The 26,779-nt window shown below is 35.6% G+C and overlaps 1 protein-coding gene across 1 annotated transcript in view; it reads right to left on the reverse strand.

Moving 5' to 3' along the window:
• Window positions 1–4,379: 4,379 nt before the first annotated feature.
• ST8SIA4 (ST8 alpha-N-acetyl-neuraminide alpha-2,8-sialyltransferase 4) overlaps window positions 4,380–26,779 on the reverse strand; it is a 135,365-nt gene continuing 112,965 nt past the window's right edge. Inside the window, exon 5 of the mRNA XM_069085171.1 lies at window positions 4,380–10,345. Coding sequence (XP_068941272.1) covers window positions 10,063–10,345 — 283 coding nt within the window. The 3' untranslated portion in view covers window positions 4,380–10,062. The remainder of the gene's footprint in view (window positions 10,346–26,779) is intronic.

Below are 26,779 nucleotides of genomic sequence, written 5' to 3' on the forward strand. Positions count from 1 at the left end.
GGAGAGGCTGAGGGTGCACCTGAGGTAAGTATTCTATTATGTATTTCTTATCTCTTTTTATTATTCTGTGCAAAAAAGAGTAATATTCTGAACAGTGGAGTTACATGATGTGTACATTTGACTTATGTGAATTCAGTTTGTCTATAAGAAAGAGGAAAGAGAAGACATATACAGAGAGACAGTGTTAGACAAAGACAGAGGCACTGAGATAGAGACAGACAGAGAGAGAATATAGCAGGAAAGATTCAGATTATATATGGGGTTGCTGCAGGGGTGACATATAAAAGCCATCCTCCGGTAGCATGGCTTTCTCTCCCGATGGACCCTAACACCCTGCCTCCCCACACTCCAAGTCAGAGAAAGAGAGGATGGAGATAAGGAATTCTGGGGAGGGGAAAAGAAATAGTTGTCAGTGGAGGGCAGTGACTTATTTGCTCAGGACTCATCCCGAACTAACTCTGTTTTGTGGTCCCAACTGAGCCAACCATAGAACCAATCTTTATCTGAAAGTTATAGATCATGTGTTGACTTTTCATATTTATAAAACATTACTGAATGCTCCTGTATTCATGGGCATTCTATGGAATCGAAGAGAGTTCAACAGACTATGTACAATTTTTGGCTTCCATGATGATTTTAGAACCTAACTTCCTCCCTCTACCTCCATACAACTCCACAGCTTGCCGGCCTGTGTGGAGTCTGAGTAAATAGGAAAACTGCATCATGTCAAGGTCACTGTGACTAAGGCTCAGTGAAACACATTTATTTTAGGAAAAGGCAAAGGTTTTAGAAGAAGGAAGCTCAGATCTAATTTTGATTAGGTAAACTCACTTTTGAAGTTAATAAGATGATCAAAGATGCCCCAAAAGAAACCATGCTCAGGAGCAAGATTATTATTCTCTGAGAATCAGAGATGCCACCTCAATGAGGGTCACATGTATAACTCTCAGGATTGAGGGGAGGACTTCTCAGGTCTTCTTGGTGGATAGAATTAGGTTAGTTGCAAGCAATGCCACCTACTAATTAAACTTGTTAGATTGTGGAAAACTAATTTGGAAACGAGACATTTGGCACTATTTTGGATTATAATTAAAATAATTCACTTTGATCTAATATCTGTGGGGTTTCTTTGGTACTCACTAAGCAAACAAAGTGGGAAAAATGGCTACAATTCATAGAGATATGGAGAACAATTTAAAAATCATTCCTTTATTAATAGTCTCTAAGTCTATCTGATAAAATGAGGGTTTTAGAAGGGATCTTCATGTGAGGTTTCAAGAAGTTTCTTATATTTTAGAGAAGTTTCTCTATTTTCATCTGGTTCTGGGAAATTGCATTTTCTCCCATTTTTCTTGATTACATATTCCAGGGATGAACAACTCTTACATTTTCCTAAATCTCAATTTTGTAACTCTACATGATAGATGTAACCTCAATCTGCCATACGTATTGACTGAGATGACCTGGTGTATATATGTATATGGACATATATACCTATTACCTCAGTGGGTAGGAGGCTTGGAGGAAAGACCGGAGCAACATTAGCGCTACACCTAACCAAGGCAGGACAAGATGGCAAGCGGCATCTTGGGAAAATCAGACGTACTTTGGCCATGCTCTTCTCCTCCCTTCCACTTGGAAAAGTCCGGGACTTTTTTACTTCTGGTTGGACCTCCCAAAGTATAGGATTAAGAGACAGGAATCTGGCCTAGTGCAGACAACTATGCTGGGATAATGCTTATTTAAAATAGGAAATGTATACCTTTCCTTCCTTTCATTGCCAGACGTCTAGAAACCTTGTATCTTCTCTGCCTTCACTTTCCCTTTTCCTATTCACTTCTCGTTCATTTGTAGTTCAATTTTGGATTTTACCATTCAGCTGAAACTCCTCTCTCCAATTCCATTGGGGATCTCTTACTTGATAAATTCAATAAATTTTCCTCTATTCTTTTCTTTCTTGACTTCTCTGAACCTTTTTAAATGGCTACCATTTTTTTTTTATATCCTCTCTGTTCTGACACTGTTCTCTTCAATTTATCCTCCTACATATACTTATGCTTCGTTTCATGGTCAAGATTCTGGAAGCTTTATATATTCCCTGCTTCCATTTTCTCTTCCTTTCACTCACTTCTCAACCACTTGGAGTCTAATTTGGGACTTCACCATTCAACTAAAACTGATCTCTTCAATATCATCAGGGATCGTTTAATTGATAAACCAGATAGTCTCTTCTCTAGCCTTATCTTTCTTGACATTATTCAGCATTTTAACACCTCTGACCATCATTCTTCCTTTATATTTCTTGATGCTGTGGTCTTCAAATTGTCACCCTTCCCATCTGACTACTTTTTTTTTAGTTACTTTTTTTGAATCATTATATATGTCCTACCTTGTAACAATGGGGCTTTGTATGTGATTCTTCTTTCTCTGTATCATAATCTAAACAGCTTCTATAGGTCCAATTATCATATCTTTGCATGTGAAGAACATCAGCCTAAAATCCTTCTTCTCTCCCACCTACAGTATACAATAAGTTATCAATTTTATTGATGTGATTCTGCATTCATTGCATCAATTCTGACACATACCTAGTTTGCGACCTTATAATTTGTGATCTAGGTTATTGCATCAGTATCTTAATTAGATTCCTGATGTCTCTATGCTCCAAAATAGCTGTCAAAATGTGCTTTCTGAAATGCAATCTGACCTTGTCACTTTCCTACTCAAGAACCCTCATTAGCTTCCTATTGCTTCTAGATAAAAAGCAAACTCCTTATTTTGTCATTTCAAAAACTCTTCCTAATTTAGTTTTAGTCGATCTTTCCAGGCTTATTTCACAGAGGCAGCAGATGTCCAGTAGAAAAAGCACTAGGCTTGGAGTCAGGAAAACCTAAGTTCAAATCTAGCCTCTTATACTTACTAGAGGTGTGACCTGTGTTCCTTAAACTATTTGTCTGTTTCCTCAACTGTAAAATGAGGATAATGACAACACCTATCCCACAGGGTTGTTGTGAGTCTCAAATGAGCTAATATTTGTAAAAAGTAGTTAAAAGACTTGGGTACTTTATATTATACACACACACACACATATTGCCATATATATTAAGTACCATAAAATATAAATGCTTACTTCTTTCCCTTCATATATGTGCCTTTCAAGAAGTTCATGTGTTACCTGAATACTTCTGTAGGACTTAAGCATGCCACCTCTCATTTCCATGCCTTTCTATACTTTCGCTGACTCTCTCCTTTACCTATGTCTTAATAGTTCCTGCTTTCCTTCAAAATACAGCTCGTGTCAATTTCTATAGGAAGTCTTTTCTGATTCCTCATTGCTAGTGTTCTCTTCCTTACTAAATCATAATGAATATACATCCGCTCAGTAAAATGTGTTCTCCCAGAATGAATTCATTATTTTTCATTTTGTATTTGTGCTTTCAGCACCTAGCACAGTGCCTTGAATGTTGTAGTAGCTGAACAAAGACTAATGGAGATAGATTCTTAGATGCCAAAGCTACAAGATTAACTGTAAGGGTGAATTCTGCCCTTCAGCTTCTCTTTGGTGTGCTGAGGTTTCTGTCTCCTCTCACTTCAGCCCACCCAATGGTGACTTTACTGCCTCTTTCACAGATCCAAAAATTCCCAATTACAACACTGTACAATACAATTACAATTGAACAGGGAAGACCTCTACTTATTAATCTAATGGATTGCTTTTAAAAATCCAAGGGTGGTAATAACAACCTTAAGGAACTCCAATTCCTCCTGCTTCTGTGCTGTGGAAATTAGTGCAAGGTCTACAGATTTAAAATTGCCAGCTACAGGATCCCATGGCAACAGAGTTAAAAGTGCATTTCCCCCTGAATCTTCTCCTTGGAGGCAGAATAGCAAATGGTGACAAGTATAGCAACTGCAGCTGTAGTCACAAATCAAAGGGCAGTCTTCAAGGGGATGCAGTGTGGGAAGGACTGTTGACTTTTTCAGCTGCAGACATGCAGGCACATACACATACAGAGTGGTAAGTGGCAGCAACATCATTTTGAAATATGGACAGCAACTGTTTGTGTACATGTTCCTACTATGATCCTTTCTTTTAACTAACTGGAATGAGGGATGATGAAATACATTTGTTACAACAGTTCTAACATACTCTGTCACTGAGAGAAGTCTTGCCCAGTTCCCATAGTGAATTCTTGATAAATGTTAATGTCTTCCAAATTATAGATTTTTTTAAATTAAAGAACTTCAAAAGTATCAAAAATCTTTTGATTGGAAAAAAAAGTGTCCCACTAAAAGATTTTTAAATATGCAAAATTAAAATCTACTTATAGGTTAGTCACTAAATGAAGCTCAGTACATAAGAAAGAAGAGGAAAAAAATGGAAAAAAAGAGATTTCATTTATTTAACAATTGTACAAATGATAAAACAATAATACCAAATGCTATACACAGAACAAGAGGAAAACAGTGTCAAACAGGATGGTCCTTGACAGAATATACCTTAACTCTTTAAGTTCTGCAAATAGAACCTGGAGGGCTCAGTAGCAACAGTACTTTGAAGCAATGCTATTCCTTGTAAACTCTATTCCTGTGTTATATCCATTTAAAATACTTGTGCTTTTGCCTACACAAATAAATACCATTTTAATGTGTAACTGAAATTAGTAATCTAAAATCTGAATCCATAATCTACAAACTGCAGTTTGAACAAATTTTCAGCCTTAAGATTTTAAAAATATTTTGAACTGAAACCTTGTTTCACACTATTCATCAGAATAGTGAAAGCCTAAAGGAAGAATGGCAATGGGAATACTTTGCATTATAATCAATCTGACCAAAAGGAGTATGCATCTCAAATATAACATTACAACAAGGCCCCAGAATGCGCATGTTACAAATGTATGTATGTGAGACACTTCAATTATAGACACATATATAAACAGGGTGTCCCAAAGGTATCAGTGAACTAAAACTTTTGGGACACCCTATATATGTATGTATATACATATAAATGTGAATATAGATGAATCACACATCTATTGGTACTATATGTGTGTATATTACACATACAGTGAAATATACATTTCTGTTTGGATTTTATTTGTAGTTTTTTTCCAAAACAAATACAATTATTCAAATACCCAATTCTTTAAATAGCTAGAAATGTATAATGGTTGATGAGGGAATTTTTCCAAGGCTGTAAAGAAACTAATACCTACATCTCCTATGTCTTTTCCCTAATTGAAGAAAGAAATTATACAAACATGTATTAAGCGCCTCCTCTGTGCAAGGCACTATTCTAAAATCTGGAGTTAGGATAAATATTTCCTACCAATAGACACTTAATTTTTTTTCTATGAACCAAATATCGTCATGTGCACGTGACTAATTTTTCCATGAAAACTAATTCCTTTGTACACTCTCTTCCTGTGTAATATCTTAATATCTAATAGGTATATACACTATTCCTAGAATTTTGCTTAACTTTTTTTTTTGGTAAGCATAAACGTAGATAATCCCATTAGCAATTGATACAGAATTCACATGATATACATTTGAGCAACCAGCCCCTCTGACCTTCCCAGTTAGGATTTCCATAGTAATTTTTAGCCTTGTTCACAATTTAACCAGTTTCATTCATTCCTGTGGGTTGAAACATTAAATAACAGAACATAATTATCTGAGACTGAACACTTGATATTTTGGTTAACTTTATAATTATCATTGAGTGCATTGAGCAATATTCAGGATAGCTTTACTGTGAATTGTTCATGCCCCCAAAAGCCTTATATTTAAAAAGGACAGAAATACTAAATTAAGCACCTGCCTGGTGCAGACCTTTCCAGTATCATGCAGAGGGTTAAAATCTTGAAACAGAAGTGGATTAATTCTGAGAAATATGTGACTGTCCCTAAAGCAACATGAGATATGTCAAGTACTTGATAATATTTTTATTTCCTCTACATTCTCCAGTCTTGCCTTTATATTAGACATTTTTTTCTTTTCTCTGCCCATATAGTTATTCTCTTTTCATTTCCTTGACCTATTCCTGTAAAAAAGGTCATAGCAGATAGTTAAGGAGAAGGGAACAAGGAAAGATATATAGTAGAAAATGAAATGGGATGATACAAGTTGCTACTTTGAGCATGAAATGCTTTAAATGAATTGATTTCAGAGTATTAAAAGCTCCCTGAGATTGACAAAAGTAGTCTCAGTCAATGCTGAAGCCCTTTTTTGTTTGTTTTTGATGCTGGACTAGGGTACGAAGGAATATTTTCAGAACAAGGAAATATATTTGGAGAACGCAAGCAAAAAGTCACAAAGAAATGTGAAGAAGCTAAAAGGCACTACTCAATTCTTCTCTGTGATAGATAACAATGCACAGATAAATGGACAGTAGAAATGCTTTTGTTGTGGCTTTACAAAACAGGCTTAAATTCAGTTGTTGAAAAAAAATGTAGGATCTTGTTTGCTTTCATTCCTGCTGGTTAAGAAATACACTGAATGTTTCTGTGAGCCTTCCTAGCTTATAGGACTTAATATATAAACTGTGAGTGGATTCAGAGGATTTCCAATGTATGACCCAGTCCAAATAGATACTCTCTAATTTTTCTGCTTTACATTTGCTTAAGTGCTAACTTTTCGGATGATTTCATCAGTAACAGAGTCAAAACATACTTGTAACTTTTTTCAAATATTATTAATGATTTTAATGATGTAGACCAATTTTGTCCTTTTTATACTTTATTTCAGTTATTGAAAGGTTCTATTACTTTATGCTTTTTGAGAAATAGCAACATGTCAGGAAAAGTCATGTAAGTCAAATGTTTATCTTGTATTTTAATATCATATAAAATATCAAAGTATATATAATTATAATGATTTCCCATCTCTTTAAAATAAAAGTGTATCTATATATAGCTCTGTGTGTGTCTATACTGGTAGCACTGATTTTTGCTCCATAAAAAAATTCTGTGATTTCATTGGTGTAAGGAATTCCCTGTGAAAAGATTCCCTCTACCAATGCAGAGCAATAAGTGTTGCAAAACTTTATCAGGAACATTGAGAGGTTAAATATCTAGTACAGAGTCTCATAGCCATTATGTGTTAGAGCTAGGACTGGAAATCAGGTATTGGTAGTTATGAGGCTGGCTCTCTATTCACTAAGCTAAGCTCCTTTACTACCTGTGGTTCTGTTTCTTGCTATCTGTGATATGTCATGGGCAAGTTACTCTCTAGTGTCTCAGTTTCCTCATATGTAAAATGAAGGTATTGATCTCTAAGGTACCTTCTGGTTATATGTGTGCATACATGTAGAAAAATAACTGTATATACACACATCTTTTCTGCAGTGTATGTGTGTATGTGTGTATTTATTATTTGCATGTGTCCATGTATATAATACACGTACAAACCTACATATATACACACATACACACAGAGAAGTGGGTAGGACAGAGACAGAGAGAAAGGCAGTGTGGCATACTGTATAGAGCGGTTGGTCCTAGAATCATGACGTTCTGAATTAAAATCCCAGCTCTGGCAAATACTGGCTGCATGGCTCTAGGCAAGACACTTAATATCTTAGTGGTCCTGGGCAACTCTTTAAGACTTTAAGTTGAAGAGAAAGTGATTATCTTCATTGACAGAGGAAGTTCCTCACAGAATTCCGTAAACCAATGAAAATCCAGGTCTGGTTGGAGAAAAAAGTTGACAACACATTTTATGTAGGTATCATAGAGACACATTTGATTTCAAAAGGAGGCAGACTAATCAAGTATTAAGTTGAGGGACAACAGCTGTTCAGCCAGTGTGGGCGACTGGTAACCATTAAATATTAAAAGGAAAAGAGGAAGCTTGTTGAGCAGATCCCCTATGGAAAATGTATGGAAAAATATGGACAAAAATCATAATATAAATTAAGTGAGGAGGAGTTGCCATATACACAGTCCTCTACATGCAATGAGTACCTAATAAATGTTTCTTGCTCTTATACAAGTGAGGGGAATACCTACTCATCTAACGCAAGTCCATCAAAGCATCTGAGTCACATACACATATACACACACAAATATACATATATACATACATATATGTAATATTTGAAGTGTGACTGGTCTTTTCTAGATAGAACTTTCAAAATAATTTATTCTTTCTCTTTGCATCCAATAAAAATTTATTAAGTATTATATATATATATATGTATATATATATATATATACCTTCATGACATGGGGAGATCTAATCATGTGTGTATATGTGCATATGTATCTTGTGTATGTGTATGTAAATATACACATATACATATGCTCCCACACATTCACACTCACATATACACATGTATGTAAACACAGACATATACATTGGGTATACTACAGTGTTTATATACACTTATATGTGTATGTGTATAATATGTATAAGTGCGTGCATTTTGTGTATATGCGTGTATACACATACACATACAAATTCTTGCCATTTTACCTCATCTCAGTCTGCCTCCTTTAGGAGACTAGAAGACAAAGATAAAGTATATTTTTCATGTCATTCAGCAGAGTAGAACAGGGAATGAAGAATTTTTCCTATTTTATTTCCAAAAAAGCAATAGAATTCAAAAATTACTTAACAGCATGTTTTAAGCTAACAGATGACTGGCAATTTGCCCAATTCTTAGTTATTTAAATTAAAAATGTATTTTTCTTTATTATCTCAGTTCACATTTTCTCATTTATTATTTCCTAAAGTGAAATCATGACTAAATTTAACTACTATATGTTCTAGGTTACTTGCTTCCTTTGAGTTGCAAAATATTGATATAGAAATTCTTTGTCAAGTTACTTAAAATTATCTACCACTTCTAGAATATCAACACCCTCTAGATCATATTGTTTTTGTATTACAGAGGAAATTAAACGATGTCAATTCCTCATTTAAGTAAGGGAATCCTTAAACCTTTACCCCAAGTTTTGGTTCATAATATTTAACAAACATTCCTTTTAGAAGAGCAAAATATTACTCAGGAATGCGCTAAGAAATAAAAAGAATTTTCAGGTCATCATTAAAACAAAATATAAAGTACTAACTTGCATTATTAAAAGTCTTCAAATAGCATTTTCAAATCAATCATATAACAACATAGCACTTAAACAAATTAATCACTTCAATGAAGAGAAATGTTACTTATATATATATAAAAAAGCAGTACATTCTTTGGTACCAAACATAAGGATACCTCCTTGTTAAATTATTACCTTCCCAGATGGCATAGAACATTGAAATCTCCTGTTTAGAATGGCTATAGATAACTGTTTGGAGAATTTAGCTGGTACCTTTTCATCATCCAAAATAATTTAGAGGTTTACAGTTGTTCATTATTAAACATTTTGAGCATTTGTAAGATCTTCTCTAAAAATAATAGCTTCAAAAACAATTTTTGACAATTATTAGGTTTTCCCCCCTGTACATATCATCCTGTTTAGGATCTTTCAAGATCTGTAATATACCAAAGCAAATAGATGCCGGAAGAGAAAAACAATGAAAACAAATATATTAGTTTATAATACATGATTAGACACAAACTCCTGACTGAAGGCATTTACTTGAGTTGTTTGATCTTATGGGTTGCCCTGCTTAACTGTCTCCATCACAGTTTCTGCTGACAAGGAAGGTTCTGATTTCCCCAAAGGCAGAGTTGTCTTCCTTAGTTTTTCCTCAAATGTGCTTGACGTCGTGGGGGCAGTCCAGCAGTAATGAACACATTTGTTTCTTCTTTAATTAAATGTGAATGCATTGTTGGATCTTGTAAACACTGCTGATTATACATTCAAGCTGTGTTCTGAGTAGAAGTGGCACTTACTAGGACCCTTGCAGTCAAAACACAATTTTTAGAGCACTTCATAGGCATTTCATCAGCTGGTAATGGATGTCTCATAGCCTTCCCCCCACCCTCACCCCCCAAGAAGCTTAGTGGATACTGAAATCTATCTTCTGTTTTGCATCTTATTCCCATAAAACATCCTCAGAATGAAGTGCATATTCAGTTTGATTTGTCTTTCAAAATGTGCTTTATTGCTTTATGCATTTTCCTGTGGTTAATTTTAGTGCTCTCCTGTTATGTAGCCCATCTAAAGTCCTGAATTCCAATGGCATCCTGTGAGGACTCGTGCTGGAAAAGTATCTGTATTTCAAGTTATCATAGTAATGATATTTGACTTCTTTCCCCTTTAAATCCCTAGGGAATGGCCAGAATCCATACAGGTGAATCTCATCACAAAACCGTGTAGCAAGCGTGTACATGAGGAGGCCAGTGCTGGGTCTTTTGATGGGAACTTTGTTTGTCAGCCAGTAACTGAGGGAAAAAAATAGAGGATAAAGAGAAGTTAGGAAATTTATACATAGTAAATCCTGAAATAAGTAGATTGTGCTTGCTAAAATGAAATAAAATTAAAAGTTTCTTTTTATAACATACTTACAAAAAGAGAGCCATGTCATAAGATTTATAGATTTTCTATGAAATTCAGCTCATTTTGCTCTATTTTTGATTCTTTCTTTTTTTCTGTCAAATGATATCTCACAGTTTGTCACTGCAAGTAGGTATAGTTTTGTTAGTTGGATTAAGTATCCTCAGTTCCTAGAACAGTGTATGGTATGTAATTGATGTTTGATAGATGCTTGTAATTGATAGACATCCAGAGGAATAGCCCAGAGGAACAATGGCTGTGGTTAAATATCTGTTAAATTAGAATTTTAATTTCAAAGTACAGACAACAGTTTTATCAATTACAGAGTATCACCTCCCTGAAGACAGACTATGATTGAAAGACAAAGGGGCAGAGGAGTAACATAGCTCATGGCTAAGTCTAAAATATTACAAGATACCTGAATAATTAATAATAATATTAGTGTTTATATTGTGCCTATTAATGTCCAGGAAGTGATCAATTACTGAATAATCCAAGTAGTTTTTCTATACAATGTCAAACTTGTTTTTTGACTGTAACTTAAATTTTATTACATATTTTCCCTTAGAGAGACACTATAGACAAAAAATATGGCAAATTGATTATTTCCTATAACAAAAATAATAACTCATTATAACAAAGCACTTCAACATTTCAAGAAAGGACTTTTCCTCACAAACAAAACAACAGCATGGATTGTGGCAAAAGGACTAAGTTGGAAGCCAGGAAGGTTTGGCTATAAGTCTTTAATATATACTGGTTGTGTGACCGTAGGCAAGTAACAGGCCTCACTTGGATCCCAATAAGAAAAGCTTGCTTAAGGGAGGTTTGTTCTTCAGGAAGGCCCGCCTTTTGTTACTTTGTAATTAGGCAGTGGATCACGAAGGTTGTGATGTCCTCTGACCCTGAATTTGGTCACATGAGACTCTGGGTAGCCATTGAGCCCCCCTGGCTTTGAAAATCTAAATGCTGGTGCTTCTCTTTCTGGCAACTAACTATGTATGTATGTAATGATCAGACAGCTAGAAGCCCTGTCTGGTGGTGTGTTGAATTGTTATTTTCTCTGTTTATATTTTCTGTCTGCTTGTAATTTCTGTTTGTATTTTCTCTGAAGTTTAGGGTACTGACTTTTCCCCCTGAATTAAGCAAATGATATATATATGTTTGATTAAAGTAACACTGTTAACCTTTTTTTAGTTGTGTTCCTTTAGAAAAGCGGGTTAAAGAAACTGTGCTAGCAGCCATCCTGGGTATGCTAGGGTGCTTGCTGTTACAGCAAGTCACTAGTATCTTGCTAACCACCCCACTCCCAACACTAACATAATGGGTATTGGTACAAGTGAGTGCCTTGTCTTGCAGTTCCCTATATTAATGAAATCATAGGTCCAGCATTGCGCTATCTTCCTCATAAAAACCCTACGAAGTCAAGGAGCATATTTTTATGCCAATTTTAAGGCTAAAGAAGATGACACCTAGATTACTGAAGTGACTTGCATAAGGTCATAGTGTCATGGAGGATTGATGGAGGACTTAAACCCAAACCCTTCTGATTTCAAGATCATCACTCTTTCCGCTACAATATTTGAAATTACATAAAGAGGCAATAAGAATTTATTTAAAATTTCAAAAATATAATCAACAAACTCAATTCAACTCAATATTTATTAATATACATACTAAGATCAGCAGGGTCCCTAACCTCAGGAAGTTTGCATTCTACAGCATAATATTTATTCATATTTAGGGTAACATTCATTCACAAAATAAGATTAACAAGATACCAATCAAACACATACTTAAAAGGAGAGTAGCCTCTGTTTCATTCAGTTTCTCTCTCTCTCTTTATATACATATATATACACACATATATGTATGTATATGCATATATAATTTATACAACTATCTATGTGTTACATATGTTCAAAGACCTACTTTTAATATATTAATCATTACATCTTGGGGATTTTTGCAAGGGTTTTTTTGGATGCTGCTATGAAACCCTTTAGGAACTGAAAGGAAAAGGGCATGACTTTTTTCATAATTTCAAGATTGTTTAATCCTTAGGTGAAGATTATTCATATATTATCTTTACATCTTTTATCTGCTTCTTAGAAGCAGTGTTTTGCAATGGCCCAAGAGCACAGGCCCAAATGTGTCTTCTCACACATACTGGTCATGTGATACTGGGCAAAGTACTTAACCTGTCACTGCTCTAGGTTGGTGTCAAACTTAAATAGAAAGGGGTCCCTGCAGGCTGCATACTGACATAGAAAATCACAAATTAACAATATTTATACTGTATTATGTTTTTGTTTATTTTACTAAACATTTCCAATTGCATTGCAGTCTAGTTCTGTCCACATTCAGGAGTTTTACTGTCAAAGAGTTTGACACCTCTGCTCTAGGACCAAACATTGTACAGAGTACCAACCTGCACGAACAAAGGCAGTTTCCTCTTCTGTGAGTTCTCTGCACCAGTGAAACCACAAGTCTAGTCTCTTATCTTTTTATCACTATCTTAGCACGCAAATGGAGAAAACTTACATGCCAGTTAACTGACACAGCCACAGATAAGGACCTCTAGAAATAGCTTCTTTATATACCTATATAGTTTTACTTTGATCTCAAATTGGCAAATTACTTTTAACATTTTAATTTAATTTGAGAAGAATGAATCAAACTGCTCTGTTTGAGAACCATTTGTCCAAAGAGACTTTAAAGTTATTAAAAGCTATATATAAAACTTGATGGGAAGGGGAATTCAGATTTACAGCATCAGGTCCCCATTTCCTCTTTTTTTGCCACACAACCAGGGTAGGATATTTAAGTTTTGTGTTTGCGTCACTTTCTAGAGACAGGATGCTACATATTCTAAGTAGGAAAGGAGACCAGTGACTATTACCAAAACTTTGTCTCCTAACCAAGGCAAAACTCCCAACAAGCTGGTAAGAGGGTTCTCATTTTACCAGGTAACTGAAAAGAAAAAAAAAGAAGCAAACAGAGTCAAATAGATCTTGGTTATGATTATAAGATAACCGCTAAGGTCATGCAGTTAGCAAAATATAGCTACACTTTGATATTTCTGAAGCAGTTGTAACAGAACTGAGGGGCTCTTAAAGACGTCAAATTACTTTTATAGCTCACTTTTGAGGGAGCAAACCTGGTGTGGTTTGAAATACTGGCTGTTGAAATTGGTTATCTTAAAGACTTAAAAAGAAAAACTCAGATGACAAAAAGTTAAAAATAAGTTAAACCTGAAAGGGCACCCAGCTTTCCAGCTGAGAACTGAAGTACAGGGTAAAAAAATAATATATTGAGAAGTTCTCTGGAGATAGAATCGGTAGATTCAAGAAAAATTAATGCTTTAAGTAATAAGGAAAATAGAGAGACAATAATAAAGTATATGTGTTTACACACATACAAATATTTATACATATGTACGTGTACATGTATGCATATATGTATACACACACCAACCTATGTTTCCAGGTTTATTATATGTCCCTCCCTCTCACATACTGTAGGATACAGGAAAATTACTTTCTTCCTCTTCTTCACACATTGCATCCCATTTTGCATCTTCCTCGCCTTTTTAAAGGCTGTCCCTACACCACACCCCCACCAGTGCACCTGGAATATTCTCCTTCATCTATGCCTCTTTCTTCTAATCTCAAATCTCTTTCAAAGCTTTGCTCACCCCTAGCTGCTAATGCCTCTCCCAAAGTTATCTCTCTGGGAATATGCAGTTTAACTCAAAATATAAGCTACTTGAGGAGAGGGACTGTATCAATTTTGCTTCTGTATTTCCAAGGGTCTGACGCTTGTTCATTTACTAATATATTATCCCCAAGCACTAACCAAACACAAACTGAATGTTGAAATACAAGGTTGAATGACATAAAGTCAGAAAAATATCTTTCAAATACAATGCAAAACTGTGTAATTACAGTCATAAAAAAACATACAGACAAAATTACTGTGTGAATAGCATGATAGAATATTCCAGACACACTCTTTTTTGGTCAATCTACAGCTATTTCTGAGAAAAAAAATCACTATATTCTATGCTCAGGAAAATTTGAAATAGACAATACAACCTTGAGAAGTTTAGAGTTTAATAGGGGAAATAGAAAAAAATATGAGTATGAAAAGCAAGCACATGGTTTGGTGGTAAACAAATGGACCTGGAGCCAGAGGACTTGTGCTCACATCACAACAGAGATATTTACAAACTTAATTTTGTACCAGTCATTTTAACCTCTCAAGGCCTCAATTTCTTCATATGCAAGATGAAGTAGTTGGAAAAGATGAATCCTACAGTTACTTAAAATCTGAAATCTTTGAACCTATGGTGTAAATGAGACAAAATGCAGTGACCTAGACCAACAGTGCCAAACTGAAAGAGAAACGGGGCTTTTAACACATACCTAGGGATCACTACAATAAATCACACACTGACTTATTTCTAAAATATATCATTATCTATGTTTTATTATATTTTTATTTATTTATTTTAAGCAATCGGGGTTAAGTAACTTACTCAAGGTTACACGGCCAGGTGTTTCTGGGTGGGTGCTAAGTGTCTGAGCCCGGATTCGATCCCATGTCTCCCGACTCTGGGGCCGGTGCTCTTACTCACTGCGCCACCTGGCCGCCCCTATATTTTTTTTTGTTAAATATTTCCAAATTACATTTTATTCTGGCTCCCAGGAGTGATGAGGGCTATCATTTGTGGTTAACACTTCTGGACATAAGGACTTCTTGGAGAAACATATCACAGAAAGGAACACAAGTGGAAGCAGCTTGTTCTGACAGCAAGAAAATGTTTATAAATGTTTGGAAATTGTCTTAAAACACACACACACACATATATATATATGTATACATATATATATATATATATATATATATATATATTTGACTTGACTATCTAAAATAATATAGTTAAGGCCATTGTAAAGCTGGTAGTCTTTGATTCTTGTTTGAGAAATGCTTCTAGGTTTTTCCCCCCTCCTAAATGCATATCTTGGCTAATTAAAATGTTTGGATAGAGGACAAATAAAATGTCTGCCTATGTGGATATACCTAGAGAAACAAAAGTTAAAACAGATATAACTGATTCTGTTGACTTCTGGGAATCACTCAGAAAGGGCCTTCCTAAAGTGTATCCGTAACAGAAAGGCTATCTTAATTAATGCACAATATTCATACAAGTCAAGAAGCATGGTTATAGACTGTAACATTCTCTGCTAACAGCTCCACATTGTCTGTTCAAATCCAATTAGTAAGTATTTATTAAGCATTTGTATGCCCAATGCTATGCTAGTCATTTCAGAGAAATACAAAATAAGTAAGAAACATTTTTTGTCATATAACAAAGAAAAAATTCTGTAAAAAACAATTACCAGATATTTACCATTAGTTACTTGGAAAGTTGGTTCTGGTCAACTTCTAAAACAAGTAATAATGGCATTTGTTAAATATTGTTGGACTCAATTTCAGAAGTCCTCCAAGGTCTCAAGGCCACAGATTACCCACCCCTGGGTCTTAGAGCTTCAATTCACTCAGTCATAAAATAATTCCCTAATCTATAATATTGCCCAAGTTTATAACTGCCAAGTTTATAGCAGAAAGATTACATAACTTGGTCAGGGTCACATAACTATTAGATATCAGAGATAGGATCTGGACACGTCTTTCTCACTCCAAGACTTACAATCTTCCCCTATTTTACCTGTCTACCTTGCCTCTTTGCAGCTTTCTAATACTTAGTTACTAAACAACTGCTGTTCTGTAAAGGGCTGCTAGGTGGTGCAGTGGACAGAGCATTAAGCCTGAAATGAGAAGATCTGAGTTCAAATCCAGCCATAGACATTTACTAGGTATGTAATCCTGAGAAAGTCATTTAGACTTTTTTTTTTCAGTTTGTTCATCTGTAAAATTAGCTCGAGAAGGAAATGGTTTTGTGTGTGAGAGAGAAAAGTATTTGGTAAACTTTTAAATGTTATATGTGTAAGTAATTATTAATCCAGTTCAATTGAGCAGATATTCATTAAGTTCCTATTATCTGAAAAATGTGCAGAGCCATCTAAGGAAAAGCATGGATCAGTTATATGCAGAAACTAGCCTTTTATAAATGCACCGCTTCATTTACAAATCAAGAGGCAAGCAGAGGGATTATTAAAGAGGATTAAATACTGAAATCAATTTTAAAATATTTGCATTGATTTAGAAACAGTTTTAAATTAAATTTATATTCTTCTATGAACTCAAAAGTTTTTAATGGCTCAAATTGTCTTCTTTTGATTAATATAATGTTTTTAAATGAAGCAAATGATCTGATTGTTGGGTCTTCAACAAGGTCACACTCAATGACCAATGGGTGTCTCCCGGAATCCTGTCTTGGGCCCTCTTCTCTTCTCCTACTATTTCCCTCAGTGATCTCACCAACTACCATGGATTCAATCAGCTCCTTTGTACTGATGATTCTCAGATTGACTTATCTAGCCCTTACTTCCCTCCTGGCTATTGGACATCTCAATGTATAACCCAAAGACATCCTAAAGTCAATTGAAAACTGAATTTATTATATTTTTCTCCCAAGGCCTTCCTTCTTCCTAACTTTCCCATTACTCTTAAGGGCACCACCATCCTCCGGGTCCCCAACGTTTCCCACTAAGTGTCACTATCAGCTCTCTCTCTCTCTCTCACCTTGGTACAAAAATTCATTACCTCATGCCTATATTATTGCCTTATTTTGGTCTTCCTGCCTCAAGGTTTTCTGCCTACTCAAGCCCGTCCTCCACTCAGCTGTCAAAATGATCTTTATACAGTACAGATATGACTATGTCACACCATCCCCTTCCCATTTAATAAACTCTTATGGCTCCCTACTACCTCCAGGATCCAATATAAAATCCTCCATTTGACTTTTAAAGTATTTCATTACCTGGTCCCTCCCTGCTGTTGTAGTGTTCTTTCACTTTATCTTCTCTCCCACTCTTGGGGTACTCTGCCATCAGGTTATGCTCTTCCTATTGCTATTCCTTACACAAGAGATTTCATCTCTGAACCCCATGTGTTTTCACTGACTCTCATGCTTGGAATCTTCTTTCTCTTCTTCTCCATTTCTTAGCTTCTCTGGCTTCCTTTAAATCCCAGATATAACACCACTTTCTACAAGAAATTTTTCCTGATCCCACTTCATTCTAGTAATTTCCCTCTGTTGAATATCTGTAATTTATGCTGTATAAATTTTGTTTGTAAATAATTGCCTTCATGGTGCCTTTAGGTTGTGAGCTCCTTGAGAGAAGAAACTGTGCTTTTTTTTTCTGTGTGTTCCCAGTATTTTATCACCATGCTTAGCTCATAGTATATTATTAATAAATGCTTGTTTATTTGATTTTGTGGGATATTTTTTCATGCAAAATTGAGGAAACATCATTAAACACAGGATTAGTTTTCTTCTAGCAGTCAGTTAGGCTTTATATGATAAGTCCTATTTTTTTCTGAATTTTTAAAAAATTAAATGAATAGCTCTCATGATTTCAGGAAAACACCTCGGAAATTCAGTTATAATTTGAATTTTGAACTTGTTTTGGAATCTTGACTAGGCCCCTGCCATCGAAATATAACCCTTTTATGCCTCATTAATTGATTATCCCTCTCCTGGCAAAGGTTATTTCAAATGATCCCTTCTCTCCTCAAGCTTCCCATGCTACCCTATTCACCCTCTTCTAAGCTGTGGCCTCTGTCCCTCAATTTACTGAGAAAAGAGACCATTTTCCATGAGTACCCTCTTCTTCCTTCCTATTTATCTTCAAACCCCTCATTCTCTCCTTCTTTATTCCTGCATTTAATGAAGATGTGGAACTTCTCATCTTCAAAGAATGCCCAAGCATTCTTTATCTTTTCACCTTTTGTTTTCTCTATCGGATACCACTACAATCAACCCCACCCCCACCATCAGCCTCAATCTCTACCTCCTAGTTGCTTCCCTGAACCTACAAACCCTAGTCCCTCCCATCCTAACTATTCACTACAGTTTACAATCCCTTCTGGCTTTCATGTTATGTCTCCTCCCTTTCATAGACGTAATCACAGAAAAAGCTTTCTACAAGCATTGGTTCCTCTTCCCCACCTCTTACTATTCAACTCTTTGCAATGTGGTTTCTGACCTCATCACCCCATTCAAACTACTCCAAAGCTTCTAATTTTATTTTAGTAGACAAATATTATAGACCTTCCTAAAATCCTCATCCTTGACATCTCTGAAATGTCTGATAATGTTGAACACTGAAAACTCTGTTTTCCTGACTTTGTTTCCTCTTCCTTCCCTTCCTGCCTTTTTTTGGCCACTCTTGTACCTGTGCATGTGCATGTGTGCATGCATGTGTATGTGTGTGTGTGTGTGTGTGTAGACAGATAAACAGGTATATAATATAGGTGATAGTTATATATAACTGTGGATACACCAAGACCCCACTGGAACAAAATGAGACACTTGTTAGTTATTCAACAGTTAACAAAAGATTTACTTAACTATGGCAGAATGATAGTCAACAAGGACAGGCACAGAGAGCACCTTCATTTGATGCAGCTCAACAAAGCTCCCCTGCCATTGCAGCTCTCCTGTCATTGCTATCCAGAAGCCAAAGTTCTAAGAGAACCTTCCAGGTCCTGGTGGTTGCTTTTGTACTTGGGTAACTGGAGAAAGTGACATCAAGGGTCTGAGCTTTTAGTCTTCTGAACTAACCATGTCTTGAGAAATATCTCAATACATGCTAAGGAAAAACAAGTCTAACCCGCATAGGGGGAGTTGAGGTTTATTATTACTACCACAGAATCCTGCCACACCTTGGCTCCAAACTACATGTACAGCCTTATTATTTATTATTCCTTCTCCTCCTCTCCTACTCTACAACTCAGCTAAGCAGGCTTTCTTGTCGTTCTTCACATATGACACCCTACTTCCTAATCTCATACCTTTGTATTATTTCCCATGCCTTGAATGCATCTTTATTTCACTTCTACCTTCAAAACTCTGCTCAAAACTCTCACCTTCTACCTAAAGCCAATTCTGACTGCCCTAGATTCTAGTGTCCCTCCCAAAATTTGCTTTGTATTTGTTGTTTATTCCTTTCTCTATATTTACTCATATATATATATATATATATATATATATGTTGTCTCTCCTAATAGAAAGTAAACTGTAATAAGGTAGTAACTACCTCATTTTAGCTTTTTTTTTGATTCCCAGTGCCTTAAACATGCTTAATAATTGCTTATTGATTAGTTTCTTTCATTAGCACAATTAAAAAAACAAAACAAAACATAATTTTCATCTTTGCCATTTTTTTCATTATAGACATTTCCAAACAAGGTCCTTTCTGCCTTCATTCCTAGCTTTTATTGGTTTCATTTTCAATGAATCACTCACTGCCTCAAGTCCACAGTGACCAGTGACATGCAAAACAAACACAGGGTTTATTTTTTTATGAAAGATATATATATATATATATATGTATATACACAAAAAAATAAATAAGGTCCACATACTTTTATTTCTGGATTACAAATACCCTCCTAGTATAGCGGCAAGCACCCTAAGCATCCCCAGAGTAGCTGCCAACACAGGTTCTTAGATCTGCTTTGATAAAGGAAAGAAAATCAAAACGTGTTAACAAGCTTACTTTAATCAGTCAAATATGTATCGTTTACCTAGTTCAGTGAAAAAAGGTCAGCACCCTGAACTTCAGAATATACAGACAGATTATCAAGACAGAAACAGATCAAGTAGACAGATTTCCAAACTGTCCAACCATTACATCCATACCAAATCAACATCTGGGTTTTTCAAAGGGGGGGCGGGGCTTTCAATTACCAAAGGCTTCCCAGAGTCTCATATGATCAAATCATATTGGCCAATTATCACTGGCCAATCAAGAAGTATCTACTGAAAAACAAGCCTCCCACCCCAGGCTCCAGGTGCACTTTAGCTTAGTGGCAGGGAAGATTTTTAAATTTGCATTTCCATTACACCTAGGTAGCCAGTCTCCTTTCCAAATCATCTTGAATACTGTCAAGTTTTTGATTTTCTTAAAATACCACTTCTATCAGATTGCTTCTCTTTTTGAAAATCTTAAGTGAAAACAGTGAAACTTGCATATATATATATACCTAAACTCTTCAGCCAGCCTTTCAAGGTTCACTACAATTTTTTCCCCATCCTGCTTATACAAATGTATTCCTCACTGAAGGAATTCCCTTCTCTAGGCAGGCACTGCAATTTCACCTATAATACTGAACCCATCAGGAGTCCTGCTTCTGAATGTTTGCTCATGCACCCTGACACCTGTCTTAGAAAAACCCTCCCTCTTTCTTTCTGCCTATCTCAAATCAACACATACTTTAAATCTTGCTTCCTCCATGAAGCTGTTCCTGGCAAGTACATACTTTAAGGAACTTTTTTTTCTTTTGTGAATTTCTTTTTATACTGATAACTTTGAAACTTAAAACATGCACTGCCTTCACCTGTAGACTGAAGACACAAAGAAAAGAAATGGAGAGACAAGAGACCTAAATTCTAATAGTAGCTCTTTCACTAACTAGTGATATGACTTAAGGGAAGTCTCCATTTAGACAGTCTCAAAGATCCACCTCTAAATCTTCATTATTCCACGTAATGTATGTGAATATAATCTACACAGTGGTACTAAAAACTCTTTGAGAGATCGTTTCTTTTTCACACTTTTCCATTCAGTGCCCAGTAAAATACTAAGAATAGTAAGATCTCAACAAATAATTATTTAATAATGCTGAAAATCTGAAACTTCCAGAGTACAATATCACAATGGAATCATGAAGTATTCACCTGCCACTTCAATCATCTATTCTGATTTGTCATCTCAAATTCAGATATTTAGCAAACAAACAAACAAACCACCATTTAAAGTACCAATTAGAGTGGTGTACAATTCTTTCTTGTTGGGCCATCAAAGTATATATGATATATTATTTAATACTATTCTAAAAACCACCTTATAGATCTTTTATGTTCCTTTAAGCAAACTACTCCTTCGGATCATGTCTATGAGTTGCAAATTCAGATCCAAAGACATATTCCTGAAGAATCCTCAAAGTGTCATGAATAGAAATAAGAAAAACAGTTTAAAACTATAAAGATTTCAGAATCACTTAATTGGCTAATTGATGACTATTGTTTTGCAAAACCATCTGTCATACAGGACCATATAAAATTCTTCCTTGTATCCAGGGTTATGATAGGATTGCTTAAGCCCAATTTGAGACTAAAAAGATTGCCACTTTTATTATTTCTATTTTTCAATAGAGTAAAAGGAACCTAAAACACAGTTTAGGGTCTAGCCTTGACAGGCACTGGAGGCTAATCCAGAAGATCCAAAAGATAATGAAGATATTGGGAGGAATCAGCATTGGATGAGCCAGCTGGTGGGCTGGAGTATAGAAGATGAAGACAGTGACTTCGCACATCATGATGTGTGATACCTCAGACCAAGTCTTTGATATGTTCAACTAGCAAAACCTGTCCCTTAAATATGTGTAGATTTGGAGATGAAGCTGATGAAATGTTATGATGTGGGTTCAAGGAAGAGATTAGTGATTTCCCAAAACTCAGTGACAGTATCTGGCTGGTACTACAGTTAGTCCACGTGCCTTCAGACAGGCTAGAAATGATGAAAGAGATTAGGAGGAATTCTATAAAGATCTGACTAAGAAGGGAAGCATGAACATTGGAAGGCAATTATCACAAATGTGGAATGAGATGAGTGGAAGATACCTTGAATTATCTATATATGAAATACTATATCCAGGCTGTCCCCTTCATCACCATCCAGAGAAGGTAAAAGAGAGGCCAAGAAAATATTTGCCTGGAACATTACTGCACCTGCAAGGAATGGGCACCTTGTCACTTTTTTCTTTTACATTTTAGATAACTGTTACTTTTTTGAGACAAAGCAATACCAAAGACAGAGCATAGATAAAATACGTAGTAAAATTCCCTTTATAAGTGATCTGTTTTCTAGAATTATGACATACATAATTTCTAGGTTAATTTAAATGAGGAGTTTGGGATTTTATCACAATCCTATCTGGCTGTGGGCCTTCCATCTCATGCTGAGCGAGTCCCCTGCCTGATCTCCAGTCTCCTCTGGGAAGAAAATTGGTTATCTTCCATTCTATGACAAACATCTGTTTGGTCATACTTCACACTTTCCAGTGATTCTGAACTCTTCTGGGTCATCATTTAAACTCCATTTCCCATCTCACACAACCTTTTTCTTTATTTCTATTACCCTTAATTCCCCCACATGTTAAAGTCCCTTCTACTGTGTCCTCTGGAAAGCCTGTTTAATAGATAAGAATTTTCCCTTCATATCAAAACTTTTTCCTCTCCTATTCTTTCTATCTTCTAGCAATAAATAAGATCTGACTCCTTCTGATAGAATAGTACTGGGTGCAGATTTATTCATTCCTCTCAGCTTGCTGAGGTTGGGGAGCTAGAATATACCTTGCTCTCTATTACCATTTCCTTATTTTTCCCCTACCTCCATCACTCAGAAACTTTTTCTCTTTCGAGGTTCATATGATCCATATCTATTACCTAATCAAAATCTTGGTAGCTGCTGTCTATAGACCCCCAAGTCACCACTCTTCCTTCCTCAATGAGTTTAGTAACTCACTCATAATTTTTCTTTCCTCCTCCTCTTTCCTTTTCCTCATGCCTCCATACCAGCAGTCTTCAACATACATATTGACTCTTCCTTAAACACCTTAACTACTCAATTCCTTAACCTAGTCACTTCTCATAACCTATTTCTCAACCCCACCTCATCTACAAACATCAATGGTTAGACACTTGATCTTGCCTTCACCCAAAAATCTACCACCTTCATGTACAAGAATGATGAAATCCCTTTATCTGAAATAATCTATTGACTTTCCAACTCTCCCTCTGCCTTTCCTTACCAAATTTTCTTATTCATCTATGCCATTTGAATAACCAACATAAAGCTGAGCATAAAAATTTTGGAAAAGCTATTATTCTGACAACTGCCTCAATAGATACTTTAGTTTTACAAAGTACTTTCCTCACAACAACTTTCTGAAAATAGACAATGCAAGTATTATTATCCCCATTTGACAGATGAGGAAACTGAGCCAAAAAGAGTCTAAGTGATTTGTGAAAAGTTGGTAAGTACAAATACTTGGATTCAAATTCAACTAATAAAGGCAATCTGAGTCAGCACAAAAAAAGGTGGCTGGAAATCAGAGCCTTAAAAGAAAAGGTGTTTGGGGCTACGGACAGATAAATGTGTACATATTAACCATGATCACATGAGAAAAAGGGAATGATTGAAAGGACCTAGAATCCTGATGGTAACTAAAAGAGAATTTGTGCAATGTATGATTTTTTGCACTTGAAATTAACCAATATTCACAGACAATCATTAAGTTTAGTTGCACTGGTGTTTAATGTTTACAGTAAAAAAAAAATTAACTTTTTAAAAAGAATGAACTTCAAGCATCAGAATTTACCCCATTAACCACTCATTTTTCCTTAGACAGTTTTAAGGGACTGTGGAAGACTAGGCATCATTTATATTCTAAATGTGAAAAATTGTAATACAGTGTGCTTAAAGGTAAGTCAATGGGACAGTGAGCAAAAGTCTAGTTTCTGAATTAGACAAGGACATATAGGGTTGCAACTTTAACTTGGAGAGGAAGGTCAAATTTAGAAGACATATTCTAAAGTGTCCATCACTAAAGCACCATTAATATGAAATGATGGTATTACTTCTTATTCCTTTTTCAGAGGAAAAAAAAAGCAACAACTCTGAAAAACACAATGTATACACCAGGTGCTGTTCCTGCTTGCTAACAACTATACTCGGCACCCAGCTTTTTCATGAATGTTTTTCAAAAAATATTTACTGTCAGACTAGGATCTTGGAGTTTCAATATATGTCACATTTAACCACATTGCAAATGCTAATGGTACTGCTACGAAGTTTCAAAGAGTAGGGACTTCCAACAAAATGTGATTCACACCATAAGTCAACATGTCATTAAAATGAAAATGGGATTTTATACCATTACAGGATTGGTTGATTGGTTAGGTAACATTTAGGAAGTACCTACAGAAGACTATATTAAATATAGTAGGATGAGAGATAGGAAACAAAAGACATTGTTACATAGACTTCAATTATATTTGCTGGCTCTACTGTCTCTGGAAGTCTTACAAAATGAGAACCAAGAAGTCTTGATTCTGACACCACAATGTCCTCATGTGTATGTGTGTGTGTGTATGTGTGTGTATATGTGTATATGTGTCTGTATGTGTGTGTAGATAGCCATCTTTATGACCTTAGCAGGAATAGCACCTTGACCTTAGCTCTGAATTTAGTCTCCATTCAGGTTCAATCTAGGTGGGAGATTTTGATCAACTCTATTGTACTTTTACTGATGACAGTAAGATTTAGAGTAGGAATGGTGATGACACTATTGGAAGGCAGAGCCAAGATGGTAGAGTAGGAACAGGGCCCTGCTTGAGTTCTCCCTCAAACCCCTCAAAATAATCATACTACCTTGTAGCTATGCTACACTTCGAACATTTAAACGTGTTTTTTCATCTATTATCTCATTTTATCCTTATAAACCACTAATTAGCCTGGGTATCATTTTCCCCTTTTGAGAGACTACAGAATTGGGCTCAAGCAGATTCTTTTGCTTGAGATCACTGTGTCATAGTTTAATTCTTTCATGATCACCAGTGTGTATTACTGAAGCAACTGATACTGAATGTTCGATACTGGCCAAGTCCCTGAACTTCTTGCTCAGAGTTAGCAGGCAACTCTCTAAATCAATGAGTTACAAAGAAATCAACCTGCATTGGTAGAGTGATTTTCCTCATTTATAAAAGTCCCCTATAAGAATGAAACCACAAGTCTAATCCCTATCCTAACTCTACAAATAAATCTACAATTAACTGATAGGTGATTATCTAAAGTTACAAAATAGCCTGCATCCTTCTAATTTTTTAGATACATTTAATGTAAGCAAATGCCATCAGAGGAAAAAAATGATGGAGTCTTTTTTGTAAATATTGTGAAATGAGAATATTAAAGCAAAACAAACAGAATTCTTCAGGCTTTTTATTTTCTAACTCTGATATCAGAATTTTGTTTCAATGGGGGGTGGCTAGGTGGCATAGTGAATAGAGCATCAGGAGGTGCTGAGTTCAAATCTGACCTCAGACAATTCATACAAAAACTATCCATGTGACCTTGGGAAAGTCACTTAACCTCAATTGCCCTACTTTCCCCCATCAAAAAAGCAAAAAAAAAAAACAGACAGAAAAAAGACAGAAAGGCAGAAAGACAGGATTCAGGCAGAAAACCTAACCAATAAAAATAGAAAATTTGTAAAGTATTTATGAATGGAAGATCAGAAGGAAGAGCAGACTTGATTAAACATGCAAAGTTTGTTTTCTTACACAAACAGAAATCCAGAAAAAGAACTTACTGTAGAAACCATACTTAGTGGCTTTTTTATGTGTTTTGATTTTGGGGGGGAAGGGGAGGGTGGGGATGGCCAGGGTGAAGATAGTTTCTTTATAAAAAGTCTATGTCACTATGACTACACTATGTAACCAATTCTTTTAATAGTCTAATAACATAGATTATTTTTAGCTTGGTTTAGACTATTTACAAATGGACATGCCCAGTTTACACTAATAAAGTTATATTTAACCTGCTAAAATCTATTCAAAGGGCAAGAAGGACCAAGAAATTCAATCCATAATTCAGTCAGTACTGCAAACTGGTTGCTAATAAAACTTACAAACCAAACTGAAAAATATCAGCATAATTTCAGAAATGCTGTAGGAAACTGTTCCAGGAAATGGTTATAAGCTTAATAAGAGGTACTTCAAAGCTTTCAAAGTTAGTAAGAAACCAACATTCGGGGCAGTTGGTTCTATACTTTATAGGCTTTATTTTTAAGTGTTTTTTTTTTCTTTTTTAAATCAGGCTTGCTGCCTGGTGAAGAAAATGCCCAGAATTTAAAAAACACACACACACACACACACACACACACACACACTCACTCTCTCTGTCTCTCTCTCTCTCTGTCTCTGTCTTTGTCTCTCTCTGTCTCTGTTTCTCTCTGTCTCTCTCTGTCTGTCTCACTGTTTCTCTCTGTCTCTCTCTGTCTCTCTCTCTCTCTCTGTCTCTCTGTCTCTGTCTTTCTGTCTCTCTCTCTCTCTGTCTCTCTCTCTC

This window comes from Petaurus breviceps, unplaced genomic scaffold (assembly GCF_028583685.1).
Source record: "Petaurus breviceps papuanus isolate PSGF00001 unplaced genomic scaffold, PetGlider_PUasm1.0 175, whole genome shotgun sequence".
Lineage (NCBI taxonomy): Eukaryota > Metazoa > Chordata > Mammalia > Diprotodontia > Petauridae > Petaurus > Petaurus breviceps.